The 12,316-nt window shown below is 55.4% G+C and overlaps 1 protein-coding gene across 1 annotated transcript; it reads left to right on the top strand.

Moving 5' to 3' along the window:
- Positions 1 to 2,479: 2,479 nt before the first annotated feature.
- Positions 2,480 to 12,094, top strand: VSIG10L2 (V-set and immunoglobulin domain containing 10 like 2). Its single transcript, XM_077111931.1, has 10 exons — positions 2,480 to 2,561; positions 4,323 to 4,673; positions 4,920 to 5,195; positions 6,642 to 6,917; positions 7,474 to 7,722; positions 8,428 to 8,685; positions 9,811 to 10,101; positions 10,473 to 10,769; positions 11,384 to 11,506; positions 11,790 to 12,094. Exons 1-10 carry the CDS (start codon positions 2,480 to 2,482, stop codon positions 11,816 to 11,818), a joined length of 2,232 nt encoding a protein of 743 aa, XP_076968046.1. The 3' UTR covers positions 11,819 to 12,094.
- Positions 12,095 to 12,316: the final 222 nt, after the last annotated feature.

Below are 12,316 nucleotides of genomic sequence, written 5' to 3'. Positions count from 1 at the left end.
TTATAAACCACATCATTTTGGGGTTCGGTGAGAGACCACTCCAGGGTTGACCCCCAGGTTGCTCTGCAGCCCATAGGGTTTCCTCTCTTTGTCTCCAGGATTTGCCAAAGTAATGACTGCAGGTGCTGATGAGAGTGGTGGGCACATGGCCTGAGCAGAAAAGGAAGGTGCCAGGCAGCCACCAACACCTGGGAAGCCTGAGCCCCCAGCCACCCAGGGCCTGGGTGCCGAATGTGCCCAGAGCAAAGCATGCTACCCAGTTCCCTGACTTGGCTGAGGCTCCCCTTAGGAAAGAGGGAGGAAGAAAAGGTAAGTTGCCTGCAGGCTGCCCAAGGGTCACATACGGACATGCTTAAAACAGCTTCCTATGAAAACCGTTAGGTAGAATCAGGGGTGTGCTTAGCCTTGGGGAACCGACCGCATCCAGCACAGTGTCTTGCACTTGTTGAATTAATTGTTTATATTTTACATGTCAAAGCGTGCAAGTAATTTTTACAGGTAGATTCTTATTAACTTATTTATTCCTCTCAAGAAAACAATTACATAAATATTACTGAAGCTCAGAGAGGTTAATTGATAAGCTAAGATCACACACTAATTCAGAAGTAAAGCTGTGCTCCGACCACTGTGCTCTCTTGTTTCATGAAAGCCAGGGCCAGCTCACCTGTTTTCCCTCAGCCTTGGACCTCTCCTCCTCTTCCCTTCCAGACAGAGGCCAAGATGGGCAGATGGGGTGAGGAGCAGGGGCGGGGGTCTGCTGGGGCTCCTGGGTGGCAGAGCCAGTGGGGACAGTTTGGGGGATACACTCCCTCTCTGACTCTCCCTGTGCCCCTTTGAGGGTGTCCCTCACCAGGGAGAAAGTGTGGACTGAGGAGCACCTCCAGAGCCTTTCTGGACCCTAACACCTCTCCTTGAGAAAAGGCTGAAGGGGCCAAGCCCACCGGCACAATAGACTATCCTCGGGCTAGCACGAGGCCTCGCTGCAGGCCACAGTACCCCCTAATGTCTTCCTGACTCACTGTTCATCCTACAAATTCTCACGTTCCCCCCCAGAGGGAGAGGCTGCTGCCAACGCAGAGGTGGATAGCCCTACCGGATCCCCACTTTTTGCCCCCAAAGGAACATTTAATGGAATCTGAAGACATTCACCTTTCAGCGTATGGGACTGATACATATAGGGGGCCACAAACACTGTTGTTCAGGGTCAGGTAAACACCACATTCCCACCAAGCGGATGGTGACTGCCAGGGACCATGGGCCGTTCCGCTCCCAGCCAAGCTAGGAGGGACGCTAAGGTAGGGCATGGAGAGGCCATGGGTTGGATGACAGTGGGACAGAGATCTGTCCATAGAGCCCTGAGGCTCCTGGGCAAAGTGAGGGCTGGGAGGACCCCCTCCCAGGAGCCTGCCTGGCACCTAGGTCTGACAGCTCCCACTCTGGCTGAGCATGAATGAAAGGATGCTCTAGGTATACCTCTAAGTATGAACCTGACACCTGACATCAGATCCCCCTTCCAACTGGGGTCCAGGTATCTCACCTCTCTCACCCCACTCTGCCACTGGAGGATGGAAAAATCTGACCCCTCTCAGGCTATCATTCAAAGGCAGCAGGGCAGCGGGACACACCGACAGCATGGAGGACTCAGGGTGCTGGTCTCCCATGTGCTCCTGGAACCTAGCTAGGAGGCACAGAAGGTGCACCTATTACACGCTAAGCACTGCTCACCTGTGTGTGTGTGTGTGTGCGTGTGTGTAAATTATAACAAACATATATACAGGTGATGAATTGTTACCCCTACTCAAGTCAAGAAACAGAACATCACCAGCACCCAAGAAGCCCCCCGCATGCTCATTTAGCTTTGCATTTAACATTCCCAATCATCTTTACAACAAAGGGGTCGCCGTTCCCATTTATCAGCAAAGAAACTAAGCTCAGACAGGCTCAGAAATTTCCTAAGACTTCACAGCTCTTAAGTCAAACTCAGTTCTGACTCCAGAGCTCCTCCTAGCTCCTTCCAACAAAACGTGGCTAAAATACAAGCGGGTCTGAAGGGCATGTGAAGGTGTACTTCAACCTCAGGTCTATTTCTTTCAACCCTTATGGTCAAGACGCCTGTGTGGGGCAGATGGTTGGACTTGATGCCAGTTAAGGGCTTTTCAACTCTAGGTTCAGTGACTTTCTGATTTTATAATATCAAAATATAAATCCAAGAGCTCAGGGTCCTCTCCATGGGACTTTCCCAGCCAGGTCCCCTCCCTAACTCCACATCACGGATAGAGTGAATTGTCCTGTGTAAATAATTCACAAGGAATCCGGACCCTGAGGGTAACAGGAGAGCAGAGACCAAGGTATCGAAGGCTGAGGTCAGCAACCTGAGCCAGACCCCCAACCTGCAGAGACTCAGCTTTGCTCCGTGCAGAGGGGATCCAAGAGTCAGGCAAGAGCCTCAGGTGGGCATCTGCCCAGGGGAGATGGGGCCATGGTGAGTCAGAAGGCCCAGTTTGGTCTGCTCGGCCTCTTGCTGCTGTCGCATCTCTGCCTTCTTCATCCGGGAGCCTCAGGTGAGTGGTCCTCTGACTACCTACTCTGGACTTATCTTTAGGTGGTCCACTCTCCACTCACATCCCCTTGTTTCTTCCCCTTTCTTCCTGGGGATCCCTGGAAGAAAGGGGAAAACTCCTTTTGCACTTGCATAACCATTCAATGAAGCCTATTCATTCATCTGTTAGACAATTCACTAGCAAGTGCTGAGCAGCTACTGGGTACCATCCATGAACATCTAAAGAAGGTGGATCTTATCCTGAGGGCCAACAAGAGTCATGGACAGGTTGTAAACAGAGTGACGTAGTCAGATTTGGGTTTCAAAAACTTGGGTGGTCTTGAGGGATCTGAGAGCAGTCAGGAGACTCTTGGGCTAAAGCAGTATCTGCAGCACTGGGAAGAATTGGTTTCTGGGTTAAGTATTCTTAAACATCAGAATTCTGCCGTTGATCCCTTCCCATTCAACCCCATATCTATGTTCTCCTTTTCTCTCTCCAGGGAAGCTGACAGCAGTGGGAAGTCTGGGATCGGGAGTTAGACAGGCTCCAAGTCTGGCTCCACTCCCTACTGTGGGATTCTGGATAAAGTGATTTTGTTTCTCAGGGACTCATAGGAATGCTGCCTGAGGTTATGGGAATTAAAGTCAACAGGCAGTATCTGTAAAGAGTGCAGGGCAGACCTAGTACGAAGGAGGCATTCAATATGTGGAAGCTATTGTAAACTGCTCTTGTGACTTAGCTGTCCTCCAAGTGACTTACTCTTATCCAAATTTGTTCACGGCTCTCAAAGCACTCTATAATACGTGGGCTGACCCTGGCAGCAAGGGGCAGGACAGCGTGTTGCTTGGGGAAATCCTGAGGCTCAGTGCAGGTGCCTGGGGGGGGGTTGCCCTGAGCACTGACCCAATGACCACTTAAGGCCTGAGGTCCTGATAAACTGCAAGCTCCCTAAGGGCACAAGTCAGATGCCCCCTTTGTCACTGTGTCCCTGGTGCAGGCACAGAGTAGGCACTCCATAGCTGTTTGATGAACGAATGGATGCTGATGGGCTGGGGGCAAGCTGCTGCAATGATACTGGAGCAGGACAGGATCAGACTCTGGAATCCTGGAATCCCTGCACAAAAATCCAAAGACCATGAGTTGCCAGTGGCCATGTAGCTCTCCTGCTTTTTCAGGGATCATCATACCTGGCTGATCAACAGACTTACTCTTGGGTGCTTGTTTAAAAACACTGATTTCTTAAATAAATAATAGGGGGGAATAAGGCTTTTTTTAAAAAAATGGGATGTATGGGATTTTTCTTTTGTCTTTTTATTTCTTTTTCTGGAGCGATGCAAATGTTCTAAAAATGATCATGGTGATGAACCCAAAACTATGTGATGATATTCTAAGCCATTGATTGTACAGTTTGGATGGCCTGTATGATACACGGAGATAGCACAATGAAAAAATTTTTGTAAAAAATGAAAATTGAAAAAGAAAATACTGATTCTTGGGCCTAGACGGTCCCACTTCCTCCCACCCCACCCCCACCCCCACCCCCATCCCCCCGGAACTTCTGACTGGGGTGGGGCCCAGAAACCTGTGTTTTTATCAAGTTTTCTGGTATCATTCAGGAGTACACATCTCTGCTTCAGTACATTTTCTGATCTCCCCCAAGGCTTCCCCCATCTACACACCCTCCTACAGCACAGAAGGATGGGTCCGGCTGGGGCTGCAGAGGGAGTGAGTGCAGGAGAACCCAGGCCAGCCCTGGACTGCTGTGTCTGGCTCTCTCCTCAGGCCAGCTCCACCCAACCGACAGGACCCCAGTGGAAGAGGCGGTGTCCATCCAAGGCGTGCGGGGCAGCTCCGTGGAGCTGGCCTGTGGCTCCGGGGCCGCCCCCATGGTGGTCTTCTGGAGCTTCACCCCCCTGGACTCCCTGGCGCCCCAGCCGGTGGCGGTCATCAATGGGGCAGCATCGAAGGTGGAGGCCGGGGCCTCTGCTCTGGGGACTGTGAGTCTGCGCAACAGCAGCCTGGTGCTGACCGAGCTCCGGGAGGGGGCGCGTGGCCGCTTCCTGTGCCAGGCCCTGCGCATGATCAGCGAGCAGCTCCACGCAGCCTACTACTTCTTCTCGCTGGTGGTGCTGGGTGAGGAGTCGAGCGTGCAGAATGCGCCTGGCTGCTTTGCATGCTGCTTTGCCTCTATTTGCGTGGGCTTCCCGGGGTGTTCTGCCAGGCCCAGATTCCAAGGCGCTCCAGGGAGCGGGAAGACCTGGGATCTTGGAGGGGCGGGGATGCAGTCCGGATGTTCAGGGCCCCCGTGGGCAGGCAGCCCCCAGCCCGCAGGGACGGGAGCTGCAGCAGCACACTCAGGATCTCTCCCTCCCCTGCCAGTGCCCGTGGCGAAGCCCCGGGTGCATTTGAGCGCAGCGTCCCCAGTGGAAGGAGCCTCGGTGGTGGCCACGTGCGCGCTGCGGGAGGGCACGGAGCCTGTAACCTTTGCCTGGCAGCACCAGACACCCCAAGGCCCCGGCGAGCCCCTGGTGGGGGCCACGGAGAGTTTGCTCCGGCTGGATCCAGTCAGCCGGTCGCACCGGGGCTGGTACCTGTGCAGCGCCCGCAACGCCGTCAACGAAAGGAGCAGCGACGCAGCCTTCCTGGACGTCATCTGTGAGTGTGACCCGGGCGTGGGTGACCCCACCCACTCACCCTCGGCCCCCTGCCGCACCTCAGAACTTCCCAAGCCCTTCTCAGCAGGGCGTCCCAGGCCTCCAATAGACACCTGTAGGCCAGAAGCCTCCCAGGGTGCTGTGCCCACTGATGCCTAATCTGCTCAAGTTTTTAGGGTTTTTAACCTTTGGAGGTCATGGGCCCCTCTTCCCAGGAAAATGTGCATACGTTCTCACTCCCGCAAATGTGCCCATAATTTCAGGAGTGGCCCAGAAAGGCTGTCTTTCTGGGCTCTAAGGGATGGATGGAACATTACAGAAATAGGGTGGGGCCCCAGTAGGAAAAGAGGGCAGCAGGTTGATCCACTCAGAGGAGAGGCTGAAGCTAGGAACAGAAGCTTGTGGGGGGATGACACACTGCTCTACATGCACACTGTCATCTCTCTTTCAGACCACTAAGCCGTTGCAATCCCCGGGGGCTTCAAAGGGAAGACACGCCCTGGATTTCAAAAACTTAATCTGAAAGAGGGAATGTTAATGAACTCCCAATAATTTTTATATTGATTCTATTTTGAAATAGGAATGTATTTGATGAAATAAAATTATGATGGATTATTAAAACCTATTGGTATAGGGTTTTTTTTGTCTTAAAATTTGGCTACATGAAAATTTAAAATAGTTTCTGTGATTCACATATATCTTTTGGGCAGTGCAGGCCCAGGGTGTTTAAGGAGCCAGGACTAAAGACCTCCTTCTCTGAGGGAACCAGGGCCATTTGCAGGAATTGTAAACCAAGGACCGGGGAGAGATGGGGGAAGAAGAGTCCTTGGGAAAGAGCTAGAAGCAGAATGGAACCAGGTAGTGAGTCGGGACATCTCTGGGAGCCGTGAGAGCTTCCCAGAGGCAGAGATGCTGAGCTTGGACACAGGAAGGAGGAGGAGAAGGAGCTCTTGGGGGAAAGGACTGGCTGCTGGTATCATGTTCTGGACATCGCCATCACCGTTTTCTCTTCCCTCTGTAGTCTGGAGTCACCATCTGTCTCAGTGTGCCTGTGGCTGTCTCCATTGTAATAGTAAAAGCCCCGTGTCCCAAGAAGCCCAGGTTCTGGGCAAATTAGAAGGGTGGATATCCAACATCTCTGCCCAGCAAACTCTTGGGCATCCCCCCATGTCATCCTGCCTCGCAGTTCATCAGTAAAGGGGTCACGGCTCTCCTCCTGAGTTCCCCAAATCCATTGTGCTGCCCCCTGGAAGCCCCGGCCACCCTGCCTTGCACCGAACTGTGCCAAGGACCCCTGCGCTCTGAGTTCCTTGAGGGCCGAGCGTGGGGCTTGACAGAGCAGGCGCCTGATGCGCGCTTGGTTGGATGAATGAGTTTAGCGCCGGCTGTCTGAGTATATGAAGTAGTGAGGATCTGGGGGTGTGACAGGCCTTCCCTGCTCTTCCAGACGGTCCAGACCTGCCTGTGATCACTGTGGAGCCCCTGGCACTCACCGAGGGTGGCTTTTGGGCCAGTGAGAGGGAAGAGGTGACCCTGAGCTGCCTGGCTGCATCCAACCCTCCTAGTGACTACGTGTGGCTGCATGAGCACACCCAGGTTCACGCGGGGCCCACCCTCGTCATCGCCAGCGCCCGCCGTGCCCACACAGGCCTGTATACCTGTCTGGCCCGCAACAGCCACCTGGATGTCCACTCACAGACCGCCGTCCAGCTCACCATCTACTGTGAGTGGGGCGGATGCCTATACCTGACCTTGGGGCCACCCATGGCCATGGTGCCCAGGCAGAACCCCCATGCCCTGGGAAAGTGGGGTGCAGCTCTGCAGCTGCAGGGCTGAGGGAGGGGGTAAGGGAACCCTGCATGGGAAGGGGCATGAGAGAAGGATACCCTTGACCTACATGTCTCTTCCCGAAGTTGTTCCCATGGTGCTGGGAGCTGAACTGAGGCACAGAGGAGGCTAGAGTAATGGCAGGGAGGCAAGGGGTCCTGGCTCCTGGGTGTCTAAGGGCAAAGAAAAGAATGGCCTTCCATGGGGTCTTTTAGATTCCTCCTGCCCGCTCATTCATAGACCCTCTGCCCCGGACCTGGGAGCTCAGCCTTCGCCTCACCACTCCTCGGAGGGACTCATTCTTTTCCCACTTACCTGCCTCTTCCTGCTTGCCCTACCCCTTTGACATTCTAGGCCTCCAGGTCCCCTCGGGGCTGCAGAGCACAGCAGCAGAGCCTGTGCTCCAGGATTGGAGCCTGTGCTCCAGTCCCTATCCTCACTCTCACACCCAGATCCCCCGGAGGGGCAGCCCTCCTGTGCTGTGCTCCCCACACTTGGGGCTGTGACTTTGGTCTGCACCTGGCCTGGGGGCCTTCCATCTGCCCAGCTGCAATGGGAAGGGCCCCAGGGAATGGGCCCAGCTGCCCCCGGCAATGTCACCTGGAGCCATCCTGCCTCCCTGCTCCATAATGGCAGCATCTTCACCTGCGTGGGCCAGCATCCAGCCCTGGCACTGCCCACCCTTTGCAGAACCATCCTCAGTAAGTCGACACAGTAAACAGCCAGGGCTCTGACCTCCCAGGAGAGGGTGGGGAGGGGCTGTAGGAGAGCCAGAGGCCTAGAGAGTGCTGGGACCCAGACTGGAGCTCCAGACCTCACACTCCAAGACATTTCACCAGCCAAGGGGGTGGGCAGCACTCGGCTCTCACTCCCCACCTCCCAGGCTTCTCTGCACTTCCCCAGACTCCAGCCACACCCCACGTGGCCTCCGTCGGGCTCGGAACCCATGACACCGTCCTGAGCAGCTCCCAGTCCGCAGAGCCTGCAGGCTCTCATGGACGATTCCCACTCCTGCTGCAGGACTTACTAGTTTTGAAATAGCCCTTTCATGTCCCTGCTTTTTGAGCTCTTCTGTTTCCTCTCTGCCTGGAAAACTCCTGCTCATCCACCAAGCTCAAGTTCAAATGTCGATGTCATCCTGTCTGTGGCATCCTTCTCCCTGAAGCCCCCAGAGAGTTTGTCTTTCTTCCTACACCCTAGCGCTTGTGCTGTTTTTACTAAGTGTCTGTTCCCACTCCTTGCATGGTGCATGATCAGAGCAAATGATGACTGAGTGAAGAAAGGAGTGAGTGAGAAAGTGGAAGCATGGTTGAGTGAAGGAATAAATGAAGGAGGAAGGGAATGGGAGTCCTGCCAAGCCCTTCCTCCTGCCTAAGGGTCATGCCAAGCCGCACCTCTTTGCTCAGGGGAACCCCTCGGGAGCCCCACCTGCCGGGCCGCGGCCACCAGAGGAGACAAGTTCGTCACACTGAGCTGTGCGTGGCATGGCGGCCAGCCCCCTGCCATACTGAGCTGGCACGACAGAGAGCAACAGGTGCTGGGTGGCCATAGCTCCTCACTGCTAGTCCTTCTGGAGGCCCACAAAGGTCTGGCTGGAAGAGAGTTCACCTGCTGGGGTGCTCACCCTCTCAGGCTCCCCGGCCCCAGCTGCCAGCTCCAGCTGGGTGAGTAAGGGTTGGGGGCCGGAGGAGTGGCCCTTTGGGAAGAGGTGAGGGGCTCTAGCTCCCAGGGGCTGTGCTGATATGAGAAGTGTCGGAAGACTGAGTCCACTCCCTTCCCAGGGACTCGCAGGTCTAAATCAGTGATGTCCAATAGAAATGTAATGTGAGCCATAGATAGTGATTTGAAGCTTTCTAGTAGCCATATTTAAAAAGTGAAGAGAAACAAGTTGAATATTTTTCTTTAACTCAGCATTTCCAAAATAATGTCATTCAACATGCAATAATATAAATATCACTGAGATATTTTACATTCTTTTTTTTCATACTAAGTCTTTGAAATCCAGTGGCGTCTATTTACAGTTACAGTGCAGCTCAGTTTGGACGAGCACAGATTATTTTATCTCTCATTTGCATTAATTTGCAGGAGGGAGGTGTTGCACTGTATTTGCATTTCCAGCAAACAGAAATCCTCGCTTTGATTTTTGATCTGGTTTATGGGTTCTTCTCTCATCTTGTTCTTATGGTCTTATTTATTTTCGTCTCAAGGAAAAAAAAGAATTAAATATGAAGTTGAAAAATGTGAGAAGAGCACACAGAGGAGACATCACGTATAACAATTCTCACAAAATGATGTACCTCTCTCTCTCCAAAGACGGCATGTTTTCAGGGGCTCTCAGGGAGTTCTCAATCTACAGTATTCCATCATAAGAGATTCTGGACATTCCATCATAGGAGATTGAGTGACACCTGACAGCCTTGGTCCCTTCCTAGAAACTGAGTCCCTGCAACGGGCCAGCCCTGTTCCTGGAACTGGATGGGGCCAGAGGGGAGGCCTTGAAAGAGTGTGGATGCCAGGTTCTGGGGTAGGGGGTGGTTCGAGCAGAGGTGGATCAAGCAGGAGCTTGGAGGGAAACTGCTATTGTCAGAAACCTTGGAGCAGATGCTGAAAGGAATCTGGTATTGAATGGGGGCCTGAAGAAAGAGGCAGAAAGGTCAACTCTGTAGCCCTGAGCCCCCCCACCTCTCCGCTCCGCACCCCTGCCCTGCTGCTCAGCGTCTTCCTTACCTCCCAGGTTTCCCCTTACCCGGCATGGGATGTCTTCCAGCCTCCCCTCTCTGTTCCTGCAGAAGCCCCACAGCTGGCAGTGGCTGAGCCCCGGGTGTCCGTACTGGAGGGGGCAGAGGCCTGGCTGGGATGCACCCTCCTAGGGGGCTCACCCCCTGCCCAGCTCCTCTGGCTGGGCCCCCAGCAGCAGCAGGTGGAACCAGGCACTGCCGGCTTCGTGCTGCACCCTGAAGGGGCCCGGCTCTCCCTGGCCATCCCGGATGCCCACCCAGCGCACCACGGGGGCACCTACCGATGTGTGGCCCACAACGCTGTGGGCAGCAGCAGCCAGAGCGTCCTGCTGGAGATCCTGAGTGAGTAAGGGGCCCTGTGTGGTCGCGGCGTCTAGACGGAGAGGTGTGAAGGCACAGCGACCCCTGCTCTTACATCAGAACGCGCTAGCCCCCAGGGGACGGACGCAGCTGGGCTGAGCGTGAACTGATGTGCTCTTCAACACGGGCATCAGAACCTCCCACCCTCAGTACAGTCTCCTCTCCTGCCTTTGTAGATGAGGAAACTGAGGCTCGGAAGGGTAAAACTAAGGTAACCCGAACGAGACCACACAGAATTGAGGTCTGCAACCCCCAATCCGGGGCTTCTTCCATACCACTAGGCCACCTCCCGGTGGGAATAAACTTGGGGGCCCATGCACATGTCCTGCAAGTGTGCCCCCCCTCGCCCTCAGGGTACCCAGCTCCCCCCAACGTCACCATCAGCCGCCTCGTCTACGCAAGACACCGGAGGGAGGTGCAGCTCCAGTGGGCCGTCAGAGGCCCTGGGAACCTGACTGGCTTCACGGTCCAGCGCAGGGCCAGTGCCCCACGCCACAGAGCTGGTGCCTGGGAGACGGCTGCTGGCGACATCGGGCCAGAGAGCAGGGGCTGGCGGCTCGGGGGCTTGGACCCAGGGGTTCTCTACGCCTTCCGCGTCCTGGCTGTGAATCACCGCACGGCCGGGCAGCCCTCGGAGGTGAAGACGCCAGGTGCTGGGACTCTCTGCATGGAGGCCTCGCCTTCTCTCCCTCGTTCCTCTTCCTCCTCGCAGGGCATCCCCTACTTTGCACCTTGGCTTCCTTCCTACTGTACCCTTTTCCGCTCTGTCCTCTTCTCCTTCCTCTCCTCAGGGGCTTTGGGGAACCTGTCCTGCTGTCCTTCCCTTTCCTCCCTGGGAGGCTCAGGAGGCTCCAGGCCCAGGGGTAGGCATCACCATGAAGGGGCAGGGAAGAGACAGGGTGCCGGTGATTAAAGAAGAGCAGGAGGGTAACTCTGTGCCTCTGTCTCACTTCCCAGGGCACAGGAGGGCTCCCAACTTCCTGCTGCTCTCTCTGCATCTGGGGAAGATGCCTTGAGCTGCTGTGATAACTAGCCTCTGCCACAGATAGGGGTCTAGGTTGGGGACTCAAACCTCAGGAGCACCCAGCAGGAAGAGCGCCTCTTCCCTCTGGTCCAACCTAGTTCTCGATGCCCCTCGTCGGGGGTGGGGGGAAGGGAATGGGATGGGCACGGCCTTGTCTGCTCAGGACCCTGTAAGTCACGCTGCCCAAGTCCAGCAGAGGCTTTACACCTCTCCCATGCCACCCACCCTCTCCTCTCCCAGCAGACCCCCCTTTCAGCGCCTACCCAGCAGTGCTGGCGGCAGCAGGTGCAGGGATGGTGGCGGCAGCAGTGGCCTCTCTCCTGGTATTCCAGTATGCCGCCCGGCACCCCGAGACCCTCCCCCGTGAGTGGGACTCTGAAGGGGAGGGGTGGCATGACCTCACTGGGTGGCCAGGGCTCGACCTATCCAAAAGAGAGACGTAGCGCTCCCCTGGCCCGGGAACCTAGCTGTGACCGAGTCCCCGAGGCCAGATGCTGTCCCACAGGGGTCCACCCCGAACCTCAAGCCTCGGAAGTCATCCTCCTTCTGGTCTGAGCCTAAGAAGGGGCAGACCGGGACTGGGAGGGCCGTTTTCCTGGGATTGCTGCTGGGCGCTCAAGCACTGCTCTTCTTTTTCTTCCCACAGGCCTGGCTCGGTTGCTTGTTCCCACGTGAGTGGGGAAGCGGGGTCATCCTGTGGGTCAGGATTTGCCTCTAATTGGGAAGGGACTCTGGGGTTGCAGTCGCCACTGACTTCGTGCTCCCATCTCCTCAGGGAGCGAAGTCACCAATGTGCAGGGGAAGGCAGAGAGGCACGGGCAGGTAAGGACCACGTCATCCCAAGGAAGATGCTCACGTCTGCGGGCTCTGGTCCCAGTTGCCATGCACATTCCCCTCTCTCTTGTCCTTGGGGGACAATCTGGGACACCCACAGGCAGCCCTCTCCTGCTTGTTCACCTACGCTCTCTGCAGACATCAATTCACCAGCTAGCAATGCTGCTTTGACTTCTGCACAAGAATCCACCGATGCTCCAGTAAATGTCACCATCACAGTGACTGCAGTGCCCTGAGGCCCCCAGAGGAAGGTCCATCCATGTATGCTCAGGAAAAGCAGAAGGGAGATGGGAAGATCGCCTTCTGGCAGACGCTGGTCTTTAAACTGAGATGGCATAG

Source organism: Tamandua tetradactyla, chromosome 8, assembly GCF_023851605.1.
Source record: "Tamandua tetradactyla isolate mTamTet1 chromosome 8, mTamTet1.pri, whole genome shotgun sequence".
In the NCBI taxonomy this organism is placed as follows: Eukaryota; Metazoa; Chordata; class Mammalia; order Pilosa; family Myrmecophagidae; genus Tamandua; species Tamandua tetradactyla.
This window is presented reverse-complemented; position numbering and strand designations above follow the sequence as displayed.

What these genes read in the sequence shown, in the direction of transcription:
- VSIG10L2 (XM_077111931.1), top strand. Translation starts at nt 2,480, where the DNA reads ATGGTGAGTCAGAAGGCCCAGTTTGGTCTGCTCGGCCTCTTGCTGCTG. An exon ending in CCTTTGCAGAACCATCCTCA is followed by an intron (nt 7,723 to 8,427) that starts GTAAGTCGACAC and finishes CTCTTTGCTCAG; the next exon opens with GGGAACCCCTCGGGAGCCCC. An exon ending in CTCGGAGGTGAAGACGCCAG is followed by an intron (nt 10,770 to 11,383) that starts GTGCTGGGACTC and finishes CTCCTCTCCCAG; the next exon opens with CAGACCCCCCTTTCAGCGCC.